We start from the raw sequence: 26,421 nt of genomic DNA on the forward strand, positions 1-26,421 counted from the left end.
ATGCACATTTTCTTGTCTAGAAAGGAAATTTCATGTTGCTACCTTGTTTACAGAGCCTAAGAAGAAAACCACTGATGTGTGAAAAGTAGTACTTTTATCTTTAGAAACATCTGATTCCATGAGAGGAACTGCAGGGCTGTGTGACCAGCCAGCTTTCTGCAGGCGGTTGCCAGTCCTTGAACCAGAATCTGAGAGTTGTTGAGCTAAAAAAAAATTCTTATTAATCAAGACAGCTGGGAGCAAAGCCAAATGCTGGGCCATAGCAGAAATGAGTATGCTGGTTATGTTAGACAGAAGTAAATTATTGGCGTACTTAAATTTTTAGAGGTTTGGGAGCTGATGCCTTTTTGCCTGTTTTTTTTTTTTTTTTAATGAGTGAATAAAGAGGGAAGATGTTTAGCTATTTGCTTCATGCTTTTGTAGCAAATTATTAGACTGACACTGTTGAAAAACTGTAGTGGTGTCAGCAACCTGCCCACAATCTTAACTCCCAAAGTGGTGATATTTTTGGGATAGGGGAAGGAGCTTGGCATACAGTAGCAGTCACGAAACAAGAGTTTACTCAATGCATGCTGCATCCTAGAAAACAGTACAGAATATTTTTTCATGTCATTGGCTCAGCATAAATTCCTGCTTAAGCTTTAACTATTATACAGTTTTATAGTTTATGTATTGTATAGTGAAATAGAAGCAGAGCAAAGGACATTAACAATTCTATAAAGAAAAGGTCTTGGATAAGGGGAATTTACTTTGGGAATAAGTAGTTGATGTAAGTATGGTAAAATGATGGTATAATGGGAGTGTACACCTGTGTGTAAAATGAGGTGTGTGAATGATAATGCTGCAGACTGGTACCTATTGAACTACTCTATTCTAGAATCATAAAATCAGACAATCAGACTGGTTTGGGTTGCAAGAGACCTTAAAGATGATCTAGTCCCACCCCCTGCCATGGACAGGGACACCTTCCACTAACCCAGGTTGCTCCAAGCCCTGTCCAACCTGGCCTTGAACACTCTCAGGGATGGGGCAACGACAGCTTCTCTGGGCAAGCTGTTCCAGGCCCTTACCACCCTCACAGCAAAGAATTTGTTCCTGATACCCAATCTAAACCTGCCCTCTTTCAGTTGAGACCACTTACTTATATGAAGGTACCCTCATTGGTTTATTCCCCACTAATGTTTTCCATTAAATTGAGGTTCAAATGTAGCAAATACAGTTCTACTGTGTTTCTGGTTTGAATATCCCTTAGAGAAAGTCTGGACTGTGCTGAGCATGAAGGTATTCGCTTTTAGTTGATAATTTGCCCTTTTTAATTAAATACTAGTATCCCATCCTGATTAAATACACAGTTTTCAATTTCAGTTCAAAAGTGTAAATTCTGTTCTTGGGGCTACAACTGATGCTGCTTCTACAGTGCAGTGATGTGCAGCTGGATGCAGGCACAGTCCATACATCAGGCTGAGTGGTCTGGGACACCCTCTGACTTCTGAAGATGTAACCTCCCTAGTGAGCAGGTGGCTTCCCTTGATTTTGAGTGACTGCTTCCACCAGATTTGGCATCCCACTTCTCCTGTCATTTAGAATCTATTTGTACCAAAAAACCTTGACTGCAAAGCCAGACTCCTTGAGTCTGTCCTGTGTGATGGGAGGTTTAGGTTGGATACCCCAGAGGGTGATTGAGCACTGAGTGGGCTCCCCAGGGAATGGTCACAGCCCCAAGGCTGACAGAGCTCAAGGAGTGTTTGGACAATGCTCTCAGGGACAGGGTAGGATTGTTGGGGTGTCCTGTGCAGGGCCAGGAGTTGGGCTTTGATCATCCTTGTGGGTCCCTTCCAGCTCTGGATGTTCTCTGGTTCTACACATCTGTCTCCAATATTCCAGACTGGCACAAGGGCATTTGCAAGGCAAATGTGACACAGAGCCAGTGTGAATCAGTACCACAGGGCAAGAAACTATGGGATACTAATTATTTTTATGTGTCCTACTTATTTTTAAAAAACTTGTTCATGAAAAGAAGATGATCTCCATTTGTTACCACTCTGCTTGCCAGTCACAGGGCTCATTCCTTCTCACCAAATGCTCTGGATCTGAGAACTGCAGCTTCAGTTTCATAATCCCAGTCCAGTATCTTTTTAATGTCATGCTGCTACTGATATATTTTTCAAATCAGAAAATGAAAACAATTTTGATGAAGACCAGTGCTACTTTTAGCTCTAATATGGGATTAGTCTACTTTCCAATTCTTGTTTCTAAACAGAATTTGTGCCAACTGGAAATTTTCCAGTTGGTTGAAAAATGACATGGGAGCAGTTTGCTCAGGAATATTTGCTTTTTCACCTTGGGGTTCCTTCCATCTGCCTAATAAAACAATTATATCACTGTAAGACTCAGATTCCCTGTGTCCTGTCTGGAAGTGGATAGTACTAGTGGATGTTGAGTCAGATGGAAACCTCTGCTTCTTTTTCTGCCCTTCTGTGCCCAGTACAGAACCTATATCTGTCATCTCAGCCTTTTTGGGTGCTGGAATCTGCTTACTAAGTCCACACAAATCCTCTTTCCTGGCCTGCACAAGCCCAGTTGTCTGATGTGTTCTAAATTCTTGATGTCATGAGGTACTGTAACACTGTAAAGTTCTAGAGGCTAATTAAGCATTGTGGTGTGTATTGGAAATTAAAATATGCTGTTGACATCTTTTTTCAATAGGCAGGTAAACCATTGTGTGGTGTTCCTTTGGTATTTCACCATCTGTGCAGCTTGAGATCCTAGCATCCTCTAAGGTCTGTGACCTCTGATGGGAAAGAAAACAGCCTCTCTAAGTGTAAAAATATTTCAAGCTCACTTTTTTTTTGCTGAAGTTTACTCAGACTGGAAAGCACCTTCAGTTTTTTTGTTGGTCAGTGCTGAACTGGGGGCTCCAGTGACAATCTAGAAGCAGCATGGAGGGAAGAGTGTATAATCTTTGTTTATGCACGTGCTTTCCATCCATTTTCTGCCATGATCTCCAAAATCAAATTCACAGTTAAACTTTTCAGAGTGATAACAGCATTAAGAGGAGTTATACCCAGCAGTTTATAGCTCATTTGAGCCTCCTCTGAGGGCACCAAATCAGTGAATGTGGGAGAATGAGAAACTCGCAGTCTTTTATAACTCTTCCAATGCAGTGTATAAACATAATCATTTTAGTCTATGGAAGTTCTGCTGTTTGAAGTTAGGAGGAACAGACTGTTATCTGTAGTTATTCCCTTTTTTGAACTAAATATATACATATATATGTATATATATTTACACTGGTATCTTTGCATTTTAGATAGCACAATTCCTGTTGTGGGGAAAGTCTATATCCTATGTAATAATAATAATTTTAAAAAAAGGAAAAAATTCTGTTCAAATAAATGCATCAAGTGCAAATGTTCTCTTACAAACAATTAGTGAAGGAAGGACTACAAGGAGAAAATTAGGTTAAAAAGAAAATATACATAAAGAATTTATGATGAACATGGATTTTCACTGACAAGCTACAGAAGGAGATGTGCTCCATTCTTCTGAGCATGTGGCCTCCTCTGGACCTGCTCCATCAGGTCCATGTCCTTTTTGCAGTGGGGTCCCCAATGCTGGATGCAGTAGAGGGGCAGAATCCCCCCCCTCACCTCCTGCACTCACTGTTTTTGGTCCAGCCAAGGCCATATGTGATATATATCAATCTGATGTCAGTATCTCCAAATTTGTCACATTTGTCAACAGGACCTTCTCTTCCAGCCCAGAAATGACTTTATCTTTAGTTTTCTTTTTACCACTTCCTTACATGGTTATCTCTGAAACTGTTGTTTATGCCATTAATTCTGAAACACTGTTTACACGTAGTTGATGTAGGTTTGCTAAAGACTCCACTCAGCCACTCGACTGAAGGCACCGTATTCCCATTCTTGGTTTATCTTTATTGTACAAAGAGCCTCCAGTCTCAGAGGCTGCAGCTCCTAGAAGCTGCTCAGATGTACAGACAACAGACCTGCTTGAGTAATTTGCAAATGAAGTGTAAGGCGGGGAATGACAGATGGTTGGGACAGACGGGGAAGAACAAGGAACAGTCAAACAGCACAAGCAGAGCGTTAGACGGTGGTCACGGTGCTGCTGGTTGTGACTGTGGGGTCACTGACTGTGGGCTGCAGAGGTAGTAGAGAGAGGATGATGGTGAGAGGATGTGCACTGTTGGGTCAGGAGTTTCCCTTGGACCTTTTTTCATCAGTTAAGTAACATTTATGGAGCTGCATGATATTAGATTCTATTCGACTCTCCTACTTGGTTTTTTTTTTTGCTTCACAGTCACTTTCAAAACTGTCAATGTCCTTTCAAAATCCAGACAAGTTGAAACTGTATTTTTAATCCTGTTCATGCAGTTTGCAGTGTTAGAGGAGAGGGAGAAAGCATTCCCCATGACTGATGAGAACAGCTGAAATGCTATAAATGTTGATCACTGTAGGCAAAACAGTAAATCAGGAATGGGCAATGCAAGCATTTTATTTGTTTAAACTGTCCCATGGCTTGTTCTTGTTTATTTTTCTAGTTTAACTGGGTTGACAGTGTCAGGGAATGAGTAGTGTGCATTTTATGGTTGTTTTACAACGTTGCATCTCCAAGAGTATAAATAGGACACTGTTTCTCAGCTCTTGGTGTTCCCTTTATTGTAGTTCATCCTTGCATTTAGCATTTTGCACACTGACGTCCTGATTCTGCGTCACAGCAACAGAGGTGTCCCCTGACATTTCTACAGCCTCAGTAACAGATTTTTAAGAGGCTGAGGTTTCTGTACTCCAGCAGGGGGGTTGTGTAGAAGTAAAGTGATTCAGAATGAATTATGGAAACTCTGGTTGTACTCCCATGGTTTCCCGTGAGCTGTCACTGTGACTGTGGGTCTCTCCTGGCCTCAGTGTCACCACATGAACAGGACAGTGGGGTGGCCTCAGAAGGCTCGAAGAGATGAAATTGCAGTTGCCAAAGATCAGTGAAAAATAGTGTCATAGTAAGATGGATATTTATGTAGCTTTTCTTACAGCAACAAAGTTTATACAGTTAATAGGAAGAAATTCCTCCCTGTGAGTGTGGTGAGGCCTCAGCACAGGTTGCCCAGAGATGCTGTGGCTGCCCCATCCCTGAAAGTGTTCAAGGCCAGGTGGGACAGGGCTTGGAGCAACCTGGGATAGTGGAAGGTGTTCCTGCCCATGGTAGGGGCTTGGAATGAGAAGATCTTTAAGGTCCCTTCCAACCCAAACCATTCTATAGTTCTATAAATATGAATAATTTTTACACAGCTTCTCATAATAAATAATTTCAGTCCTAGTTTTCTGCTCAGGTTTGACCACCAACCCCTTATTTATTGTTGTCCATAGCACTTCAGTTTGGTTGTGGTGTTGTTTCATTTTCTTCTCCTAGAATGCCAGCTAACTGTTTTTGAGAGATACGGGCTCGTGTCTACATTAGCATTTTGAGTCTGAGCTGGGCATTCTCATGAGGCAGCTTTCCTGTTGCTCTTCATTAACTGTGCTTTTTGTTCACATCACAGAGCAGTTCATGAACTGGATGACTTTCAGATGAAATTAATATAGAAGATTCACTCTAGTAGTGTGCCTGATATGCTCCAACTGTTAATGGGCATTCAGTCTGTGGCACCTGATCAGAAAGTCCTCAGCACCAACTGTTTTGCTGCAGAGATCTGCTTCTGAAACACTCCTTATTAATATAAATGTAGCAGCTTTTGGTGAAAACTAATTAAGGTTGTTTTTCTTCCTATTTTGTGTGCTAAATTAAGATAGTAAGAACTTTAGAAACACATACACAGTAATTTGTTCCTTTAGCTACCAATTAATTATTGGGCTTAACAACAGAAACAAGACAAAATCAATAACTGGTATTGTACTATGAACATTTTAAAATCCAATACAGACGAGCCCCTTGGAGTTCACTACATACATTATCTACTCAGTTATTGTTTGAAATTGTAAAGCAAACAAAAATAGGTGGTTTTTTTCAGGACAGTCTGAATATTTTCTTCACATCTTTGTTCTTAGCATTATTTTTACCATTCTCAAGCCAAAATGTAAGGCTGCTATCTGGAAAACAAATGCATTAAATCCTCCACAAATCTGTTCAGGTTTTGATTTTTTTTTTTTCCCTACTGCCAAATGCAATGTGAAAGAGAAAATAAAAAAAAAGGCAAGTATTAAGTGATGTTGCACAATAATGGCAGCCAGCACAGTAATCAAAAGTAGCTTTTCAGGAAACAAAGAATGATGTCTCTACAGAACACTCCTCAGCACTGGGGGTGAAACTAATGGATCTGGTCACAGGATGTGCACTTTCTCAGCTGGTTTGCAAGAGCACTTCCAGCATTTCAGGGAGCTCATACAGCATCTGGAACTGGAGTACTTCAGATATGGTGTGCTCAGAAACGCTGTGGCTGATGATAGAGTAAAATAAAAGTGCTCCTATAAAGAAGAAATGTAAAGTGTGGATTTTACTTTTAGCTCAATCGCTGGGTGTGAAATTGAATTGAGAACTCTCCAAACTATATTAAATCACCCCCTTGGCATTGCCACAGGAACAATTTATTTCATCTTGAAGGAGCCTTTGGTTTCCAGATCAGTGGAGCTAAGCAGGAGGAATGTGCGTCACATTGAGGTAAACAGGGATGTGAGCTGGTTAAAAACAGAAAAGGCAACGCAGCAAAATTCTGTGGCTCTGACATTTGTCAGCCTCTTCTGAAATGTGAATGCATTTCCATTAAGCTTTGGGGCAGATATTATCTCTGTACTTTTGTTGTGCTGATGAGTTGGAAGCCGAAGGTAAATTTATTTGGTTCAGCTGATTTTTGAAGAGGGAGATCTGTGTTGTTCTGTTCACCAGGATGTTTGCAGTGCTGTCATGCCGTGGTGGGCATGTAATGCAGGAGGTCTGCTGAGGGACGGATGCTTCTTCTGGCCTTCGTCCCAGCATGAGGTGGGACCAGCAAACTTCTTCCAGCTCCTGACCTACTTTTGCCGTCAGGGCTCTTTGAGAGATGACAAGTTACAAATGTCTTTACAACACTGTGTAACATCTGTTACACTTGCTCAAAGTCCCTCTCTGGAACAAGACACTGGATCTATAAGCAGTAAGCGTTACATCAAATATTTCTGCTGTCAGAATGATTTTGGCACAACGTTGAGGGCAGAACCCTCAACGCATCCTTCAGGATCTAAAAGTTCTACACAGATGCCTCCGAACAGCCCCAGTGTGTCAAGATAACACAGCAGGATGTGTGAGCCATGGACCAGGGCTGTGTTTTGTGGCTGGTGTGCTCCTGTTTAGGGTTGGCTCACTGCAAATTGCAGAGCAACAAGGCCATTTAGCATCACTTCTGGAATACATCACTTCTGGAATACAAACTGCATTCTTTACATAGTAAAGCTTAAAGGTATTAGGCTCCCCTTTATCAGGATTGCAGTAGTGCAGGCAAATCAATCTTCATTTTACTGGAGAGAGCAAGATTTAATGTGTTTTGTAACACCCCCCATCTTGAAGTCCAGCCTGAATTTTTCTTTTGGCTTTACTGTTTTATTTTGTCTTTGGGTCACAATTTACCTGACCTTCACCCTTTGAAAACAAGAGAAAGCCAAGCACAGAACAACAAACTGAATGAACTGGGATAGCAAGCTGAGTTGATTTGTTCATGTACTAAGAGAATTGTTCAGTTTTGGAAGATGCTAATTACTGGCACGTTTAATGTAAATAAACCCAAGCTCTTTCCAGCCCTATGTCAATGCCCTAATCTAACTTCAGGAAGAGATGAGCAGGGCTTTACACTGAGTTCCAAGGTGAGGAACACACTTTTAGACAATGCAGTAACCAGGAGGTCATTACAGAGTACTTTGTAATTCTGGTTACCTGACAAAATAGCTAGTGTTCCCTGGTTTTCTCCCCTTTAAAAATGTCTTACATGTAGAAATGTGCTTTCAAAATGTACTCTGGGGAATGACAGGCATTTTTCTGCTGCTGTTTCCAGCTGTGAGATTGTATGAGGGATTCCCTTTGGTAACCGAAGAAACTTTGTGCAAACCAACATTCAGACAGCAGTATTCCATGTGAATATTTTATTCAAACAATACCCTGCCCCACTTGTAAGGAGGGAATAGGGAGAACCCACACTCTTACCTACAGCTACCTACGGTGAAAGGTGAAATAAAAAGCTACAGCCTGGAGACCTGTGCCTTAAGGGGATCTCTGAATGGTAAATTTGTATTTTATTCTCCTGCCATTACTTAAAGGCAGTAAGACAAGCCCATAGGAACTCTCTATTTATCATCATTGGTTTAAAATATTTCCTCTATATACAGCACTCCTGGAATTTTAACTGAGAGTCAGTAGTGCTTTTTCATATGCACTTCCAGAATTTCCCAATGAATTTCATCTTTTTTAGAAGCAGGGAATTTGATCATTGAAGAGGCTGTTGCTTACACTGGCTACTTGTGGGAGTTCTTGCTTTTAAGGAATTTTCACACATCTGTTGTATCAAGCTGCTTGCTTGTTTTGTGTGGCTTATTAAATAATTGTTAAAAGCACTTCAGGTGAACCCAGTTCTTTTAAGTTTTCATTAGACAAATCAAGATCCCTTTTTTCCTCTCCTTTTGTCTTTAAGAACCACAGAAATGTATAGTGCTCTTCTCTAATCTTTCCTTCTTAGCCTTTTCATAAAAGTAATTAGGCTTCTTTCTATTTCTGGGCCAATGCCATTTTGATCTGTTACAGGTCTAGTGCTAAATAAGCTTCTCAATTTAAGTCTAAATCTTTTAACAGGAAGTCTTTGTTTAATATCAGCACTGTTGGTTATTTTAATTCTTCTAATCTGTTTCCCTTCACATTATTTATTGATATCCTTAGACACAGCAGGAAACACCTCATACTTTAGGTTCTGTTTCGCAAGGCAGAATCCCAGAACAGTTTGACCTTGAAGGAACCATCTTGTTCCACCCCCTGCCATGGGCAGGGACACCTTCACCTAGACCAGGTTGGTCAGGTCCCTGTCCAGCCTGGCCTTGAACACTTCCAGGGATGGATATAATCTATGTTTACCTCCTGTGACAGGTTCACAGCTTCTCTGATCATCCTTGCAGTCTTTTGTTGCTCTTCTATCTTGCCTCCATCTTCCTTAATGGTGGATGAGAAGAGCCATACCCAGTATCCAGGCTATTCTTCATGTGGCGTTGACATATCCCAATCCTGAAATCACTTCAGCTCATAATTTTTAGGCTTCTGTTGTATTAGTTTTGTTAAATGTGTGTCACTTGAGTAACTGTTTTTATCCCCCTAGAAGTAACTGGTGTGCCCATCCTCTTTGCTGTAAACAAGTTCTTAGATTGTTTTTGTTACAAGACTCTTCAGTGCACAGCATCCACATGTTCTACCAGATTCTGTCTTTCTTCTTGTGCCTCATGAGAGCTTTGTAGTGTTGCATGGCTGTCTGGAAACAGAATACGTTCAACTCTGAGATAGGAGTTTATGTCTTACAGGGATATTTATATCCAGTACAGAACTAATTTCAGGAAAAACTAATTTCATAATTGTGAATTATAACCTTTTCCTATTGTGATTAGTTCCTTGGAGTATCTTTTACATGAATGAACAGGAAAAATTAAAATAGGAAAAATGCTTTCTTTATTTGCTTATAAAATTCTAGGAAAAGCATTAGGCTAAAGTTTTAAATCACAGCCATCTCCTAAATCAAATGTGTAGCAAGGGTGATAATGAGTGTAAACACAGTGAATAATAAAATGTAATTTGGGTTCTGAGTTCTGGGGCTCTAATCCAAAGTTTGCTGATGTCTGTGGAAAGGTTTCCATTGATTTGAATTAGGCCTTGGCTTTTGTCCTGAATGAACACAATGCCAGTGGAGCTATTCATGAAAGAAATGTTTGGAAATAAATCACAGGAACTTGCTGTGTCAGAACCCAATTCACTTGCTAATTATGGCTGTCATGTTTTACAATGCTCATTGTGTCGATACTTTGTCATAGTCCCTCACATGAACTAACCAAATTCAGTCTTAAAAAAATAATTTGCTGCTGCTGCTGTAATTGGAAGGTTGTTTCTGGACCATTACTCTGATGTTTGAAACCTTCTTTAACTTCTAGACTCAACCTATTTATGCCAACTGTTTACACTTGTTTTATGCCTACGTAGTCTTCTAGATTTACTCCATACAGTGTGATTTGTCCTTGCTCTGAACAGTACTGGTAAATTACCGATGACTGTCCCATCTCCTCTCTTTGCTTTGTTTTGCTAAATAAGGCAAGCATTTTCATTTCTAAATAAGTAAGTTGTTAATTCATAGAATTATGGAATGGTTAAAGATGGAAAAGACCTTTAAGATCATCAAGTTCAACCATAAACCCAGCACTACTGTGTTGACCACTAATCCGTGTCCCCAAGTGCCACATCCACCTGCCTTTTGAGCACTTCAGGGATGGTGATTCTACCAATTCGCTGGGCAGTCTGTTCCAATGCCTGACAACCATTTCAGTGAAGAAATTGTTCATAATGTCCAAGCCAAAGCTCCCCTGGCTCAGCTTGAGGCCATGTCCTCTTGTCCTGTCGCTTGTTCCCGGAAGCAGAGCCTGACCCCCACCTGGCTGCCCCTCCTGTCAGGGAGTTGTGCAGAGCCAGAAGGTTCCCCCTGAGCCTCCTTTTCTCCAGGCTGAGCACCCCCAGCTCCCTCAGCTGCTCCTCATCAGACTTGTGCTCCAGACCCTTTCCCAGCTCTGTTGTTCTTCTCTGGACTCATTCCAGTACCTCCCCGGAACCTTTATCTGGATCTATTCCCATTAATCTGCTTAGGCAACAAACCCAGCATTTTTAATGCAGTGCAATAGGCTCCATATAATGGTGTTAATACTCTCCTTGCTTTACTGGAAATACTTTTCCAAATATACCCAGCATCTCATTTACCTCCCTATGGCTGCATTTCACTGATCACTGTTACCATGTGATTTACAGGGCCTTGGTCCCAGGTGAGCTCCCATTTAGTGCTAGAAATAGTTTTTAGTCCACAAGGACATGGGTTTGCCCTTGTCCTCAGAGGCTTTTAGGTCCTGTCTGTCACTCCAGCACTCATTTCTTCCTTGCATGGTGTCTGTTCTCAGCATTGGCTGTATCCTAAATGATAACCATCACACTGGAGTAATCAGCAGCTTTAATTAGTATGGTCCTACTTTGTGCTAATTTCATTAATTTAGAAAACAAACAAAAAAAGAACTTTGGGAACTGCTAGAGGCACTGAGTGATGGGAGCTGAAGAAAGTGACAGGAAAGAACTGGGGAAAGGTGCCCAGTGTTGGGCAAAACAATAACAAGATGAAGAGAGGGCACAGGGCCCACGAGGGAGAAATGAGAACTTGGTGAAATGAAGGCTGCTCACATTTTCCAGAACATTAATTGGGCCTTATTGAGACATACTTGGGATGGATGAAGACACTTCAAAATCCCAGAAATAAATGAGTAATTTTGACTTTTTAGGAATAGCAACACTGCTGCTTAACTTCGGATGTTTCTTTTTCACAAGTTTTCAAAGTGCTCTGAAAGTCCAAAGACTTACTTTCTAAAAGCATTTTAAAAGTACCGAATCCTAAAAGCACTTTAAAAGTCCTGCACTGAGAGGATTACGAGTCTTGAATAATTTATCCACAAAACTTGAAAGGGAAGGAATTTGCTTAGGTCTTTAAAATGTATATGATAAATTTTCTTATAGATTGGAATGACTCTGAAAGACTTTTATCCAGATAAGTGCATTCAGCAGATATTAGAAGTCACAGGCAATAGCAATTAAGGCATAAGGCATTTCCTGGGAATTAATATCAAGCTGGGAGGAGTGGGGATGGCTCGAGATGCAGCTGAGGGCCATTAACTTCACTTGATGATTAATGACCTCTGCTGAGGTCATTAATATTATCAGCTGAAAATGTAGAAAAATCCAGATGTATGAATCTTTTTAATGGGAGTTGCAGTTTCAGTCAGTGCAGTGGAAGTGTCCCCACTGTGGATAGACTGCCCTGTATTAATATCAAATAGAGGGCTTGATTTCTCTCCTCCCCACGGCATTTTCACGAGCGTTAATCAAGGCTGGCTCTCTAAAGCTGTGCCAGTATCAAGTTGAAAAGCAAGCAGAATAAAGTCTGTAGTGCTTCAAAGTTCTCCCAGTGTGGCAGTGGCTTCCAGGACTTAATCAGCTGCTTTTACAGTAGTCTATCTCTTCCTTTCAGTGCCTAACGAGAGTGAGTCTCAGTGTAGTCCAGGAATGTGCCCACTGTTCTTGGACCCATGTTTGAAATCGTGTCCTCCCTAATTTTGTGTGATGTCCCTCACCAAGATCTGGGCTCTGGGTTGTGTTACAGAGAGGGCAAGCACACAGCCCTGACTGCTGCATCCATACAGGGAGCATCTCTTTATTAATAAATAGTCAGTTGGAATAGATACTTCTCAGTGTCCAGGTAAGTCCATGTGTGGTTCCTTCCACACTTGGTGAATGATGAATGATTTAATTGCTGACTCGTAGAGAAATTGAAAGCTACACAGGGAAATGTTCACCTTGCTGCTAATTTTTGCCTTATGAGACTTCTGTTAAAATGCCTTGATCATCTTTTATATATATATGTGTGTGTGTGTGTGTATGTATGTATATATAAATACCTTGATATCTCTCACAGAAACATATAATAGTTTAGGTTGAAGACCTTTAGGATTAACTGTTAACCCAGCACTGCCAGGTCCCCCGCTAATATGTCTTTAAGTTTGTTTACATAAGTATTAATTAGTTTTAATTAGTCACTTTGTTTTTTATTTGGACTATGTTTCTAAATGCTGTGTGAGTCCTACTTTACACAGACACTGGGCCCCTGTTCCTTTCTTTCCCTTCCCCCAGCCCTTTTCCCCTGTTCATTGTGAAGGTTGTGGCATCAAAATTCCAGTCAGGACAGGACTGAAATGACTGCTGCTTTTGGCTGACCTTTATACAAATGCCACTGGATGTAGGCTTCTGCTCAGGAAAATGGAATTTTTCAAAAATATAAGCAAAGCAGATAGAAAAAGCATAATTGAGGTGTGAAATGTTGACAGTCTCGACATTGGGTGGTAAGACTAGACCTGCTTGTACAAACCTATGCAATTCACACTGTTTTGGGGATTGCTGCATGCCTTTAGTCGCCCTCTGCCAAACCACAGAGCTCTTGCCTCTTTTTTCTTTCTTTTTCCTTTTTCATTCCTCCAAAGTATCTCCTGTGGTGAGAGGAAGAGGTGAGTGAGGTCAGGCAGAATGAAATGAAAATCATGAAAGCTTAATAGACCATAGGGAGGTTCCTTTGAGAGGGTGCCAGCGATGGAATATCAGTTATGGGGAGGAAGACCACAGAGTTGGCAGTGAATGAAAGGAGATGGGGAACATGTGCCGTGGTGTGTCACAGCCCTGGCCCTGGAACTGGGCTGTTTCCCTATTAACTCCTTAACAAATGTCTCACTCTGGCAGTAGTTACTCCCACGGTGCTGTTAGTGCTCCCTGCTGCAGCTGCACTGTGCTTCAGGATGCATTTTTCTTAGAAGTTCTGAATTCTTTGTTTTGCTTGTAAGCTCAAAGGATGAGAACTGAAGTATTGATGAGATTACATCAGTTGCATTTCCTTTTTTATCTTCTGTAGTCTCTACCAGTTATCCACTCTAAGGGAAAAGAAATTGTTTTCCTGGATCAGAAGAAAAGGAGTAGTATTTTAAAACATGTAAAAATGTGAGGACTTGCAGAGATAGCAAACGAAACAGAATCCTGGAATGTTTTGAGTTGGAAAGAACCTTAAAGATCATCTCATTCCAGTTCCCCACCATGGGCAGGGACACCTTCCATTAGACCAGGTTGCTCAAAGCGCCATCCAACCTGGCCTTGAACATTTCCAGGGATGGGGCATCCACATCAGGTTATTGCCATTACACATTAGGTTCTTGTAATTATACAAACCCCTGACATAATAGCCCTCAGTGTATATGAAATGGTGTGGCAAATCATCTCACCAGTGTTTTTTTCAGAATAAAGCACTCCTAAAAGCAGGGGCTTTGGTCTGGCTGATTCTTCATCTTATAAATCTTCAAGTCTTGATTGCAGTAGTTAAAATGCTCAGATCTGATGTGTGACTCACTGGATGGTAGTGAGTGAAATCTGAAATCTGAGTAAACACAAAGGCTGGACTAAATAATAACTGTCCTCTTTCAGCCTCAGCATTTTATGAACCTGTGTTTGTGTGAATGAAAATCCTGTGTAAGTGTCAGAATTGATTTAAGGACTTTGGGTTTATTTGATGGTGTGGAACTAGTCCTCTGTGTGCTCACAGCTTGCAGAGAAATCACAGGGTCTGAGCCTCCAAGGCTGCCAAGGTGCCTTGAATTTCTGTTCATCTCCAGGTCCATGGATGTGGTAAACTTGAGACTTTTCTTTTACAATGTTAAAATATCCCTGTTTTTGTCATGAGCTTTTGACCGTGTTTCTACAGCTAAACATTTTGAAGCCTGAAATTTGTCTTTGGGACAGATCACTGTTTTCAGTTATCCAGTTTGTCTCCAGATGCCTCACGACCCCTCAAAAGAAAAAGTGTGTATCTTCTAAATATTCAAATGACAAAACATCCAGAAAAACGTATCATGCAATACTAAATGACCCTGCAGTGCTATTGTGGAGGTAACCCTCGGTTCCAGCCTTTGTCTGCTGACTCCAGTGTAATTCAGCACAATGGCTGCTTCTGTGCAGATGAGCCCACAGCCGTCTGGTGTTTTCAGTCATGTGCCCTTTCAGCTTCATTTCCTATGTCACTGTCATAGGTTTGCTCAACTTTTATGAGAAGTTCAATAGCTGCTGGGTTCTCAATTTGAAGACTTCTTCCCCTAAACCTTTTGCAGAGTTCAGCACTACCAGACCACTGCTTTCCTTAATTTCTTTTCACAGAGCCTTTATTTGTCTATGGACACCTGTCCCCAAAGGCCACAGGTTGAAACCTCCTGGTTAAACAGTTGTCAAGTTTCTGGTTGTTCTTTGACACAGGCTGATGTGACAGAGCACGAAGTTAATCTTCAACATTATTTCTTTTTCTTTTGCAGGAGAAATTTGAAGGTTTGTTCCGTGCCTATGATGACTGCGTGACATTCCAGCTGTTCAAAAGCTTCAGGCGTGTGCGGATAAATTTTAGCAGTCCCAAATCAGCTGCTCGTGCCAGAATAGAGCTGCATGAAACACAGTTCAGAGGGAAGAAGTTAAAGTTGTATTTTGCACAGGTAATGAAATCTGGAATCTATTTCTGTGTTAGTGCGTAGCTTTTATAGAAATATTCTACAGTAACACTGAATAAAACTAATAAGGGTTTCTCCCATGCCCAGTCTCTCTGATAAAAGATACTTAAACCTCCTTGTGTTGACTGAGCTGTTCATGTCCAGAGGGTCTGCAGTAAATTTAAAGGACCACTTAGGACCAAAGATGCTCATTCAACATGCAGAATTACGTATCTTAGAGGTGATTTACAACACTGGGAGTTGTCTGTGGGTAACTCTCTTAACTAACCATAAGAATGTGCTAATGTAAAGAATCCAAGTGAATAAAAAAGGTGGGGCTGGATTACTTATTTGGCTGCAACCCTGAGCCACAGTCAGGCTTCCTTCTGCCTTCTTGGCTTTTCCTTACTGAATACATGAATTACAAATACTGAATTCTCTAAAAGGAATTTATTGAGTCCAAGTCAAAGGAAGAAGGTAGGGGAAGAACAACACTCCCAGCCTGGGGCTGTAGGTGATTATATCCATCTGTTGGAACTGTCAGTTCTCAGCCAAGGGAGAGGGAATGCAGATCTCCCACAGCCTGGGCCCCAGCCAGGATACAGAAAGTTGAGGGAGGTTGAGAACCCAACCACCACCTCTTCTGAATGCATTTTAATAAATTGATGTGGTCACTGTGTCTTGTGAGATACCCACTAGTGTTTATGAACAATGTTAGGTGTGCTTTGAGCTGCCAGATCAGCCCTTCAGAGGTCTGAGGGTAAGGGTTGGCTCACTTGAAGGTATCAAGCAAGCCCAAGAGCCTGTTAAATTATGAGCCTCTTCATCTTGGTCAGAATAGGAACTGTTTTGAGCCTAGACCAGCAGCAGAACCACAGGAGGATGGGAAACTACAGCTGTGAAAACAACAATATGCTTAACAAGTTAGATGAGCTCAGAAGATCTTTCAGTTGGATTTAGGTGTTGAGAATCTGTCTCAATCCCATTTTCTATGCCTTAATCTCCTAAATCTGGCTCTGAATTTTTTTTCTGAAAGGTTTCAAAACCTGCAGTTAAGCAGATCTGAGAATGGTTTCATTCTAATTGCACAATCAAGAGGCTAATTGAAAACCTGGGAGAACCAAGAAAAAGAAAAATGTGCACAATAGTGATTAGTCTCCCTATCTAAGATGATTTCCTGCAGAACCATTCTGGTACCTGCACTAGGCTCTCCAGTACACATAGTCTTAAAAGAGCTTATTAGTTGTGTCCAGGGAATGAAGGTGTGGAAGCAGCAGTGTCTGCCCTCAGCCAGACTGAATAACCACTTCCAGACCTACAAGTTCTGGGGAACATGGAGTTGAGAGACGCAGACTGGCTTTTTGCAAACCCCAGGAGGTACAGGAGGGTGGCATCTCAGCACCCTGGCATGTTTGCTGTCATGGAAATAGAGTTTATTGCTTCTATGGTCCAGCTGGTTGTAACCTTGCTCAGATGGTTGCAGTACAATTCATTTATGTCAAGGCTTCTTTAGCATACTAGAAAAGAGCAGGACTTAAAATAGATCATTTAAGATGGAAATAAAATAAGGACACTCGGTCGCAAATGAGTAAGGAACAACATAGATTCCTTTATCACTTCACCTAAAGAAATAAAATCTGTAGAAACATTTCTGAAGTTACTTATAAGGCCTTGGTGCAGGAGTTACTTGTGTAATGTCACATTTACTTAGGCATTTAGACCAGATCACAACAGCACCTTTACAGCTTCAAAATTCTCTGAACTAGCAGCTATGGCTACCAAAGCTTTGCATTTCTTCTCAGAGAACGTACACAAAAGGCACAGACATTGTAGCTTTGCTGATGTAACAGCCCCACAGTGTGCATTTACTGCAGAAGCACCATCTGTACGGCTGAGATGAAATTTATCTCCAGGCCTTCTCTGCTGAGACTGATGCTGAAACCCTGCCTGGGTGGCATTTGGGATAAGAAGGGTATGATTTGAGCAGTCATTCAATTTAGCCATCCTGTGTGGATGGGCTTGAGCTGGTAACATGCACTAGCACCCCAAATTCCTGGGCTGCATCACCCACATCGTGACCAGCAGGTCAAGGCACATGACTCTGATCCAGTGAGATCCCACCTGGAGTCCTGTGTCCAGCACTGGGGTCCCAAACACAGGAAATGCATGGAGCTTTGTGAGTGAGGCCAGAAGAAGCCACAAAGATGCTCAGAGGGCTGCAGTCCCTGTGCTGTAGAGACAGACTGAGAACTGGGGGTGTTCAGCCTGGAGAAGAGGAAGCTCCAGGGAAACCTCACTGTGGCTTTTCAGTACTTAAAGGGGGCTTACAAGAAAGATGGGAATGGACCTTTTAGCAGGGCCTGTTGCAATAGGACAAGGGAAAAATAGTGTTAAACTAAAATAAGGTCGTTTTAGACTGGATGTAAGGAACAAATTTTTTACAGTAGGAGTGGTGAAACACTGGCACAGGTTGCCCAGAGAAATTGTGGATGTCCTATCCCTGGAAATTTTCAAGGCCAAGCTGGATGGGGCTCTGAGCATGGCAGGAGGGTTAGAGGAGATGACCTTTAAAGGTCCCTTCCAAACCAAACCGTTGTATGATTCTATCCTGTACTAAACAGTGTCTTTGTTATGCTTTAAAGATTCAGACCTCTGAGACAGATGGAGACAAGCTTCATTTGGCACCACCACAGCCTGCAAAACAGTTTCTCATCTCACCTCCAGCCTCCCCACCTGTGGGGTGGCAACCAATAGATGATGCAACACCTGTCATCAACTACGACCTCCTTTATGCAGTTTCTAAGCTTGGACCAGGTAAGCTTGTGGTCCTTGGTTGAAAACGTGTCAGGAAAAGCAGATGAGCAATATCAGCCTAGATAATAACTGTCGAGGGAGTTGGCATAGAGCTGGAAGCTGCATTAAAACTTGGATTTGAGTTGATGGATGTCACCTGGTTCTTTCAGAATGAGTTTTGCCGTGTGTAGGCATGTGTATGTTATCTGGAGCTTGTGAGAGCTGATCAAAGCTTTGCTTACACCATTTATTGTGCTGGGGTTTGTGCCTAGATGAGACAGCTGATGGTTTAGGTGGGGACTGGACAAATGTTTGGCTATGGATGTTAGGAGCTTTTTCTGTACATGACATCTGCTTGGTACTGCTTTCCAAGGTGCAGACTTCTCGCAGGCACCTCCATTGGAGTGGAGAGTCTCTCACATTGTTTGTCGAGAGAGAACTACTGTTCCTCAGTCCCAGTGGGATTGCTCTGTTAGGAAGGCTCATGTCCTGCTGAAAACTACGCAGGAGGAATGGCTTAAGTTGTAGCCTCCGTTAGCACAGGATAAATGTCAATGGATAATGCATCCAGGCTTTCTTCTGTCTTCCCACCTTTGGCTAATGCCAGGAATTAAAGCTAGCTGGGATTTTCAAGCAATGCTTTCCCTTGGAAAATGCTCATCTGATGAAACCAAAACTTTACATAGGAGAGGGTTACTTTTGATTTAATTAAGTCATCTTTGCAAACAGTTTTCTTTCAAAGCTGTTAAAGCATCCTGTTTTAGAACTTTCAAAATGAGAAAGGTTCCAGTTCCAGGTCTAAGCAGTATCATTTACAAATTAATCTAATTTACATTCATAAGCCATGGGGAAAAAATAGCCTATTAAATTATCTTCCTACCAAAATAAAACATTTCAGATCCAATCTAATAACAATTGTGGGGGTGAGCTCATGAAAATTTAGCAGTTTATTTTTGAAGTTTTTGTGGGATGAGAGAATTGTTTTCTCCCCAGCTGTACTGGGGATGTTGCTTGTTCGCTCTGGGAGCAGCTTCCAATTGCAGACATCTTATCACTGGGGCTTTTGTGCAACTGCACCAAAGTAACTCAGAGCTGGAGTGCGTGGGGTGCAGGAAGATGTTTCATGATTAACAAGGTTTGCAGGATTATCTCCTATCTTTTTCACATGGGATCTCTAATGAGGAAAATATATATCAGGAGATTCCTATGGTTTATTCCCCTTCAGCAGGAAAGCCCATAGAAAAAGGCAATCAGGTGTAAGACTTTATACTATATTGCATATTATTATTTCCAGGAGTGATAGTTTGCTTCTAAACTGCTGAATAAAAGAAAAACAATAACCTCCTTTTTTTTTTTTTCCCTTTGATGCAGCAGTGTTAAAAATGGAAACATGTAAACGAATTCCCGAGCTAGCTGGGTAATAAATCAATTCCTGTTCTGGAGCAGTGGAATGTGAAATATCACTCATTGTCCCACACTCTGGGACAGCATTGCGTGAAGGTCAAATTCACCCGGATTTAAGGAGCCTGCAGGGAGCAGTATGAAAAGCCATTGTGTGCTCTCTTCTTTCTATTTTTAGCACTTGTTAGAGGGATCAATTTTAGTTAACTGCAGCGGCGGGTTTAAAATAGTGTTGCTGTTCTCACTTGTGCATTTACTATGTTTAGAATTTCATTGAAAAACAAATCCCACTAACACTCATTTCTCAGTATTGCAGCAATAAAACACTGCTGGACATCAAACAGCATTGGTAGCCTCAGAGAAGTGAGATTTTTTTCATTCAAAAATACAATTTAAAAATGTAACTATGGCTTACCAGCTGTCAAAAAATACTCATTTGGCACAGTTGTTTACAGAGCTGTGAATGTTAGAATCTGACTTCCATGTCTTTAACTTACGAGGAATCTTTGCTGTAATAAATGCAGTGATTTGGTAAAATAACCATCTGAGGACTAAGAAAACTCGTTAGAGCTTCTAAATAGTGAACAGTGTCTTGTATGCCCTCAGCATAAGATGAGTTTTACTGTCCTACTTCAGTGGGAATGCAAGAAGTGCCACTTGGACACAGACCCATGCTCCTTTCCAATTCCCTGAATCCAGGTCATCTCCTGTCACAGTATGGTGCCATAATCATCACAGGTGCAAAATTAGAGAGCAAAACTGTTCCTGGGGGCAAAGTGTTGGGAGATTTGCTCCAGAGTATAAGGAGTATGCTGGAAGTGAGTTAAAGATTTGCTGTGTGCCATCAGTTTTGGGACAGGTGTTCTTGCTGCAGCAGTGACAGGCTGGCATCTCGGAGATCTAATGGAACAGATTTCTTTCTGTGCTCAAAAGGAAGCTGGTTTTTGGCTCCTTCCCATGAATTTGAGATCAGTGAGGGTGCATTTACTCCTTAGGGAAGATAGTGGCATATTTAATTAAGTTCCTGGATGATTGATGTATATTCTCACTTTCTGCAGATGCAGAAATTAGGCTTTAAATGAAGCATGAACAGAGTGCTGTAGATCAGTCAGAGCCAGGAACCGTGACTTCCTCGTGCTGACCTCCAGCCTACAATCTTCTCGAAATATTGCAAATAAGGGAGTGTACTTGTTAATCTGTTTGATAGAAAACACTTCCACTGTCAAGAGAACTTCCAATCGTTTGAAATGCTGATGAAGATGTGAAGACATCAGGGCCAAGACCAGAGAACAGATTGGTAGGTTGCAAGCATTCCTGTAGGAAAAAGTTAGCTCCAAGTTAGGCCAGGTGAGGATACAACCTGAACCGGACGGGCAAACAACCAAGCAACCACCCCACCTTGCAAATATATTTTATATGAGAAACATTTGCAAGGTAGAGGGAGAGGGAGTCGCCAGCTCCAGGCTGTATCTACAGCAGAGCTGCTCCTCTCAAACGAAAGGCAGCTGTTTGCCATTTATTAGTGCAGTGATTTACAAACCACCCTCTTGGCACTAGAATATGCCCTTTCTTTTCTGGAAAGCAGTCCTTCTCTCTCCATATCCAATCCCCGACCTGTCCATACATGCCCTCCATCCTCCACTGCGTCTTTCTTCACAACAGACTGCCCTGTACCCCTCATTTCTAACTCTGCACTCCGGAATGCCTTTTCCCCAGGATCCCAGGTGCCACCCTGGCTTCCCCTTGTCGGCCTCAACCCCTCACAACCCCTGCTGCCCACACTGTGGTTGCCCAGAGAAATTGCTTTTCTCCCATGAGTTTGATTCACAGATCACAGCTGCACTGATGGGATCTGCACCATACAGTAACACCCAGCACAGGTCAGGGTGCTGAGCACTTTTTTTGCTCCATGCATTCTCTCGTGCAGTTTTGCACTCTGTCAGTGGCCACTTGCCTCCACAGCTTCAGGCACTGTTGGAAAAGCAGTGCAGGGCACCATGTCCAGTAGCCCTTACAGACAAGTCTACACCAGTTGCACTCCTCTCCATGTTACAGAGCCCCTTATCAGCATTCCAGCAGGCTTTGCACCTCAGGCTACTCCTCCAGGTCTTGCACAATACATTTTTCACATTATGAATGCACCATTCTGAAGTGTCACACATGGTGGCTCTTGAGTCCACAGTGGTGGCTCTTGGGCCACAGAAGAGACCTGGCAGATGTCTGTGCCACTTGGCTGTTGGCTCTTGGTTTCATTTTTGTCTCTGAGCAATTCAGAAGTAGCTGTTCCTGCCATGCTCTAGCTGGGCTTCTTGAGGAGGATGCGCAGCACCTGCCCCTGCTCTGCCCTGGGTTTGGCTCACCCTTCCCTAGGGAAGGGGAGAACAGGTGAGAGCAGGACCTTGCCCAGGAAATGCCATACACAGCGATTTCAGACAGTCTCTCAAGACAGATTTTCTGTGCTCACGTGTTTTCAAACTCTTGTGTTTGTCATCACTGATTCAAAGGAAATCCTAAATATTTCATATGACTCCCAGGAAGGATTAAAAGGGGATGGAGGGGCAAACAAATGGTGATAGATAAAAACTTTTCATCTCTGTCCTTCCTCTCCCTGCTGTTCTGTGGCTGCTTTTTCCCTTCCCTCCTTTTACCAGGGGCAGGGTACCGGGGAGCTGGTGGATGGAGAAAATTCTTCCTCTGGTTGGGAGAGGAGGATGCCCTGCTCCTGCAGCATCAGTCATGGGATTCCCGGGAGCAGTTCCTCTGCTTTGCTCTGGCAGATCCATGTTGTAGAAGTGTTCTGTGGAGGTATTTTGTGGGATGGGCTGTAGCTCTTCTGTCACAAACAAAGGACCTCCTATTATTTGCACCCTGGTATTTGTAAAGCCCTTAGATGAAGGGACTGTAAGGGGAAGGTATTTTTATGATGCTAATGCCACATTTACATGGAATGGGCAGCTCTGAACTCATTAACCTTTGCTCATGAGATTGATTTAGGGATGAGATAGCTACACATTAAAATTAGCATTTATTCATTATTCTTTATGTATATGAATATCAACTTTGCTGGACAAATGGGCCCTGTTAGGAGCTGCAACATCAATGAAAGGTCACAGTACTGACTCACAAAGGGATAGAAAATCCAATGCCATTATTTTTAATTCTGAAATACCGTAAGTTGCTTCTGTGGTCATCTTTCTTGCGTCACCCGAGGCTGTGGGTTTACTCCTGGCTCATGTGGTCACAAAAGGTTGGGCTCAGTGACATAAAAGCAGCTGTGCTCATTGTTAAGCGGGGAAACTTCAAATTCTTACTGGTTTTCTTCAGCAAAGCAAATGGATAGAGAGCAACATCACTGCTATTTTCAGGGGTTTATCAGAAAGTTTTTCGGACTTTGTAATGGAGGTGCCACAGCTGAATTCTTCTCTGAAGGCAGAGGTTATGTTTGAGTATATTGGATAAAGTTTGTGATATTTTTCTGAGTAAATTTATGTGAGTTGCCACTGTTAGGTTATGTGAAGGTTTAAACTTTTTATTAAAGGATAGAGATAGGCTGGAGGAGAAAGACCCTTCTCCTCAAGAATCCTTTGGCTTAGGTAGCCTGTAAGAATTCTCCAGGCTCCAGCAGAAGCAGGAGCATGGATCAGTGTAGGGCCTGAGAACACAGAGACATGCTGAATGAGACATGCTGAATGTCAGAGACAGCTGAATGAGGTCACTGGACAAATGCTGGGGTGGTTTTAGTTACAGAAATTGGTGAGTCTTACCTGTGTTAACCCCACTTGCTGCTCACAGCTTGAGATAACCTAGGTCTTGTAAACATAAATCCACTGACTCAGCCATTACTTCAGTAGCTGAACTGCTACAGACTTAGTTTTTTGTTTTTTCTGTTTTTTTTTTTTTATGCTTGAGGTGTTAAGTTTAAAAGAAAAGAAAAAAAATACAGAAAAAGGCAGAAGGGAAGGGCTAATCTGGCTGTATCTACTGGATTTTTATTTTGTACTTATCACCTCAGTGTTTTTCTGCAAACAGTGATTATGTTTGGAACAAGATACAGCGGTACAAAAGTCCCACGGTTACTGTTGCCCTGTTCCTAACTCAGCCATGAAAAGGTTTTGTGGTGTTTGAGCCACAGCTTTGCAGGCATGAATAATGCTGAGTACAGAACAGAGTCTGCAGCTCATTTGTGCTCAGAAATAACTGTATGCCTTAAAAACTTAATTTATGAGTGCATCACATTTTGGTTTGCAAAGTGACATTAATTGCTGCTGCAGTTACTTGTGCCAGAGGCATCTGAATATTTTTCCTTGCATCTGTACTTATTTTCACTGTTCTTTTTCAGTGGAAAGAGTCCTTCTGGGAGGGATTTGAGCAGTAAAAGAATGTGGCATTTGAACTGGGATTATTACCTTTTAAGAGGGCAGTGAATCTGATTTCCTTGGCGGTGCTGGTGTGGGAAGACAGGCCGGCGCTGCGTGTGCGCAGCACTGCGGAGCTGCCCGCGGTGACAGTGACCAATGCAGCCCTCGGTGCTGGCTGGCGGCACTGACGTCAGCCCAGAGCTGAGAAATTAGCTGAGGCCCACAGGGAAAAATGGGCAAAGAAAAACCATATAATTCCTCAATGCAGCACAACCAAGCTATTTCTCTTTTTATATTTTAGCCTATCAGCAAGACCTGTAACGCTTTGCTCGATTTGGATTCAGAGGAAAGGTTGCCAAAAATAGAGCAGTTAAATGTCAACATTAATGGTATCACAGCAGTAAAATATTTCTCACAGCAAGATGCCTGACTTATAGCTATTATTCACTAGTTGCCTCCTTGTTTTTAGGCAAAAATACAGCTTGTCCTCTAGTCTCAAGCCACCCAGGCTTATTTGGACCAGGAATTTGTCAGCACAAAGAGCATGTGAACACAGTCCCAGAGCTGTATGTGCTAATGCAGGGCCAAACCTGCAAGCTCTTCCTCACATGAATTACTCTGCCACAAAGTGGCTAACAAATAAAACTCCAAATTAGTACCACAAGCAAGCCACAAGTGCTTTGAGACAGGGACTGCTATTTGCTTCCCTGGTGTAACACCTGGCACTTCTGGGTTCTGCCAGTGGTGCAGCATTTAGGAGCCACTGCACTACAGAGGCGATCTGGGATGGCTGGGGCCTCACCTTCCTCATCTCAGAAGATTTTGCAGACAATGTTTTTTTCTTAAAACTCTTATATTAATTCCTTGCAATTTAATGGCCAATACCTACTTGTATCCCATGTCCAATCCAGAATATGTATAGTGCCAGCAGGCTCAATTCAGGACTGAAAGTCCTATGTCTGATCCCTTGTTTGCTTGTAGGTAAACACCCATGCCCGTATGGGCCATTCACTTAAGAGTTGAACTTGATGATCCTTGTGGGTCCTTTCCAACTCAGAATATATTCTGTGGGGAAAAAAAAAAAAAAAGCCATGTTCATCGGAGGAGTACTGTGTTGAGTGTTGAGACTTAAATGAGACTTAAATAAGGAAGAAAATATAATGTACTGTTTAGGCGTTCAGCCTGCTCTAGTGAGCAGTTATAGACTGCTCTGTAATCACATCTGCAGAAACAAAATTTGTTGCAGCTCCAGCTAAACAGCTTTGAAACTCAAAATCCATCTGGAGCAGAGATATGTGGGTTTTTTATTTCTGGAGAAATTAGATTAAGTGTTGAAATATGTCTGAGGGCGACAAGTGGACTTTAAATGGGACTGAAGGAATGCCACAGCAAAAATAAAGAACAACCCCAACCTAACAGGTGTGAAATGACTTCAGACCAAAGGTTGGATAGGTTGGGTTCCAGTTCCTCTTTTTAACCATGAACTTCTGTGTTCTTTCTCCTCTGCGTACTTTGTGGGTTTATCTCAGTGCTGTTAGCCACCAATATTGGTGCCAAACACGATTATAGACAAAAGGGTGTGTGTATTTTATCATGCCTTACAGACCTCTGATCGAACTGCCTCCTGGGGCAGGATCCCCAGGATGTGTTGTGGTAGCTGACAGAGTCCAGTTGTGCTGGTGCTCAGCTGTATTTAGGAGCAGCAGCACACACTCACCTCCCTGTCCAGGTGTGGAGTATTCTGCAGTCCAGGAGTGCCACAAGGCTGTGTTGCTACTTAGATTGCCATCTCTTGACGTGACTGCTTTTCTCTGCTTCCAGGAGAGAAATATGAGCTGCACGCAGGAACAGAGTCCACTCCCAGTGTGGTAGTGCACGTCTGTGACAGCGACATGGAAGATGACGAGGACCCAAAGAATTCTCCAAAGCCAAAAATCATTCAAACTCGACGCCCCGGTGTGCCACCACCTGTATCTAACTGAGCCTCTCCCGCAGAAGCAGCACTTCTCTCTCCTCCAGCACAGCTCTTGGTTTTTGTTTGCTTTGTTCTGTTGAAAGGCAGCCTTTGCCTTCTGAGCACCGGGACATTAAGGTCATTGAAACCCCTTCACAGTAATCAAGCCTCTGTAACAAAAGGGCTAGGAAAATGATCTTTGTACCTGTAACCATATCACACACCAACTGATAGATCTAGCTGGAAAGGACAAAACAAGGCTGAGGAAACAAGGGAGGGTTTCAGTCTGAGGATCTTTTCACGGCTATAATTTGCGTGCTGAAACACCACTACCAGAGATACCGTTTGGGTGGGAATTAGGCTGATATCAGGCTTGATATTCAAACTCCCAGGATTGCTACTGCCCTTCATCGAGCAGCCTGCTCCTCTGCCCTCCTCACTTCCCAACAGTCTTTTCCCTTTTCACTCTTTTTTAAGGGGGTAGGTGTGTTGTTTTTACTCCACCAGCAGCTTGGTGGCCTTTTCACCCCTCCCCCCCCCCGAATTTTCTGTAAGGAATACTATCTTTAAAACATTTTGAGAAACAACAGAA

At 42.3% G+C, this 26,421-nt stretch overlaps 1 protein-coding gene across 1 annotated transcript in view; it reads left to right on the forward strand.

Moving 5' to 3' along the window:
- The window catches only part of RCAN2 (regulator of calcineurin 2), a 78,714-nt gene extending 52,293 nt beyond the window's left edge, over positions 1-26,421 (forward strand). The window contains exons 3-5 of the mRNA XM_082300242.1: positions 15,156-15,329; positions 17,966-18,137; positions 25,697-26,421. Coding sequence (XP_082156368.1) covers positions 15,156-15,329; positions 17,966-18,137; positions 25,697-25,857 — 507 coding nt within the window. The 3' untranslated portion in view covers positions 25,858-26,421. The remainder of the gene's footprint in view (positions 1-15,155; positions 15,330-17,965; positions 18,138-25,696) is intronic.

This window comes from Coloeus monedula (assembly GCF_965178545.1).
Source record: "Coloeus monedula genome assembly, chromosome: 2".
NCBI classification, from domain to species: Eukaryota; Metazoa; Chordata; class Aves; order Passeriformes; family Corvidae; genus Coloeus; species Coloeus monedula.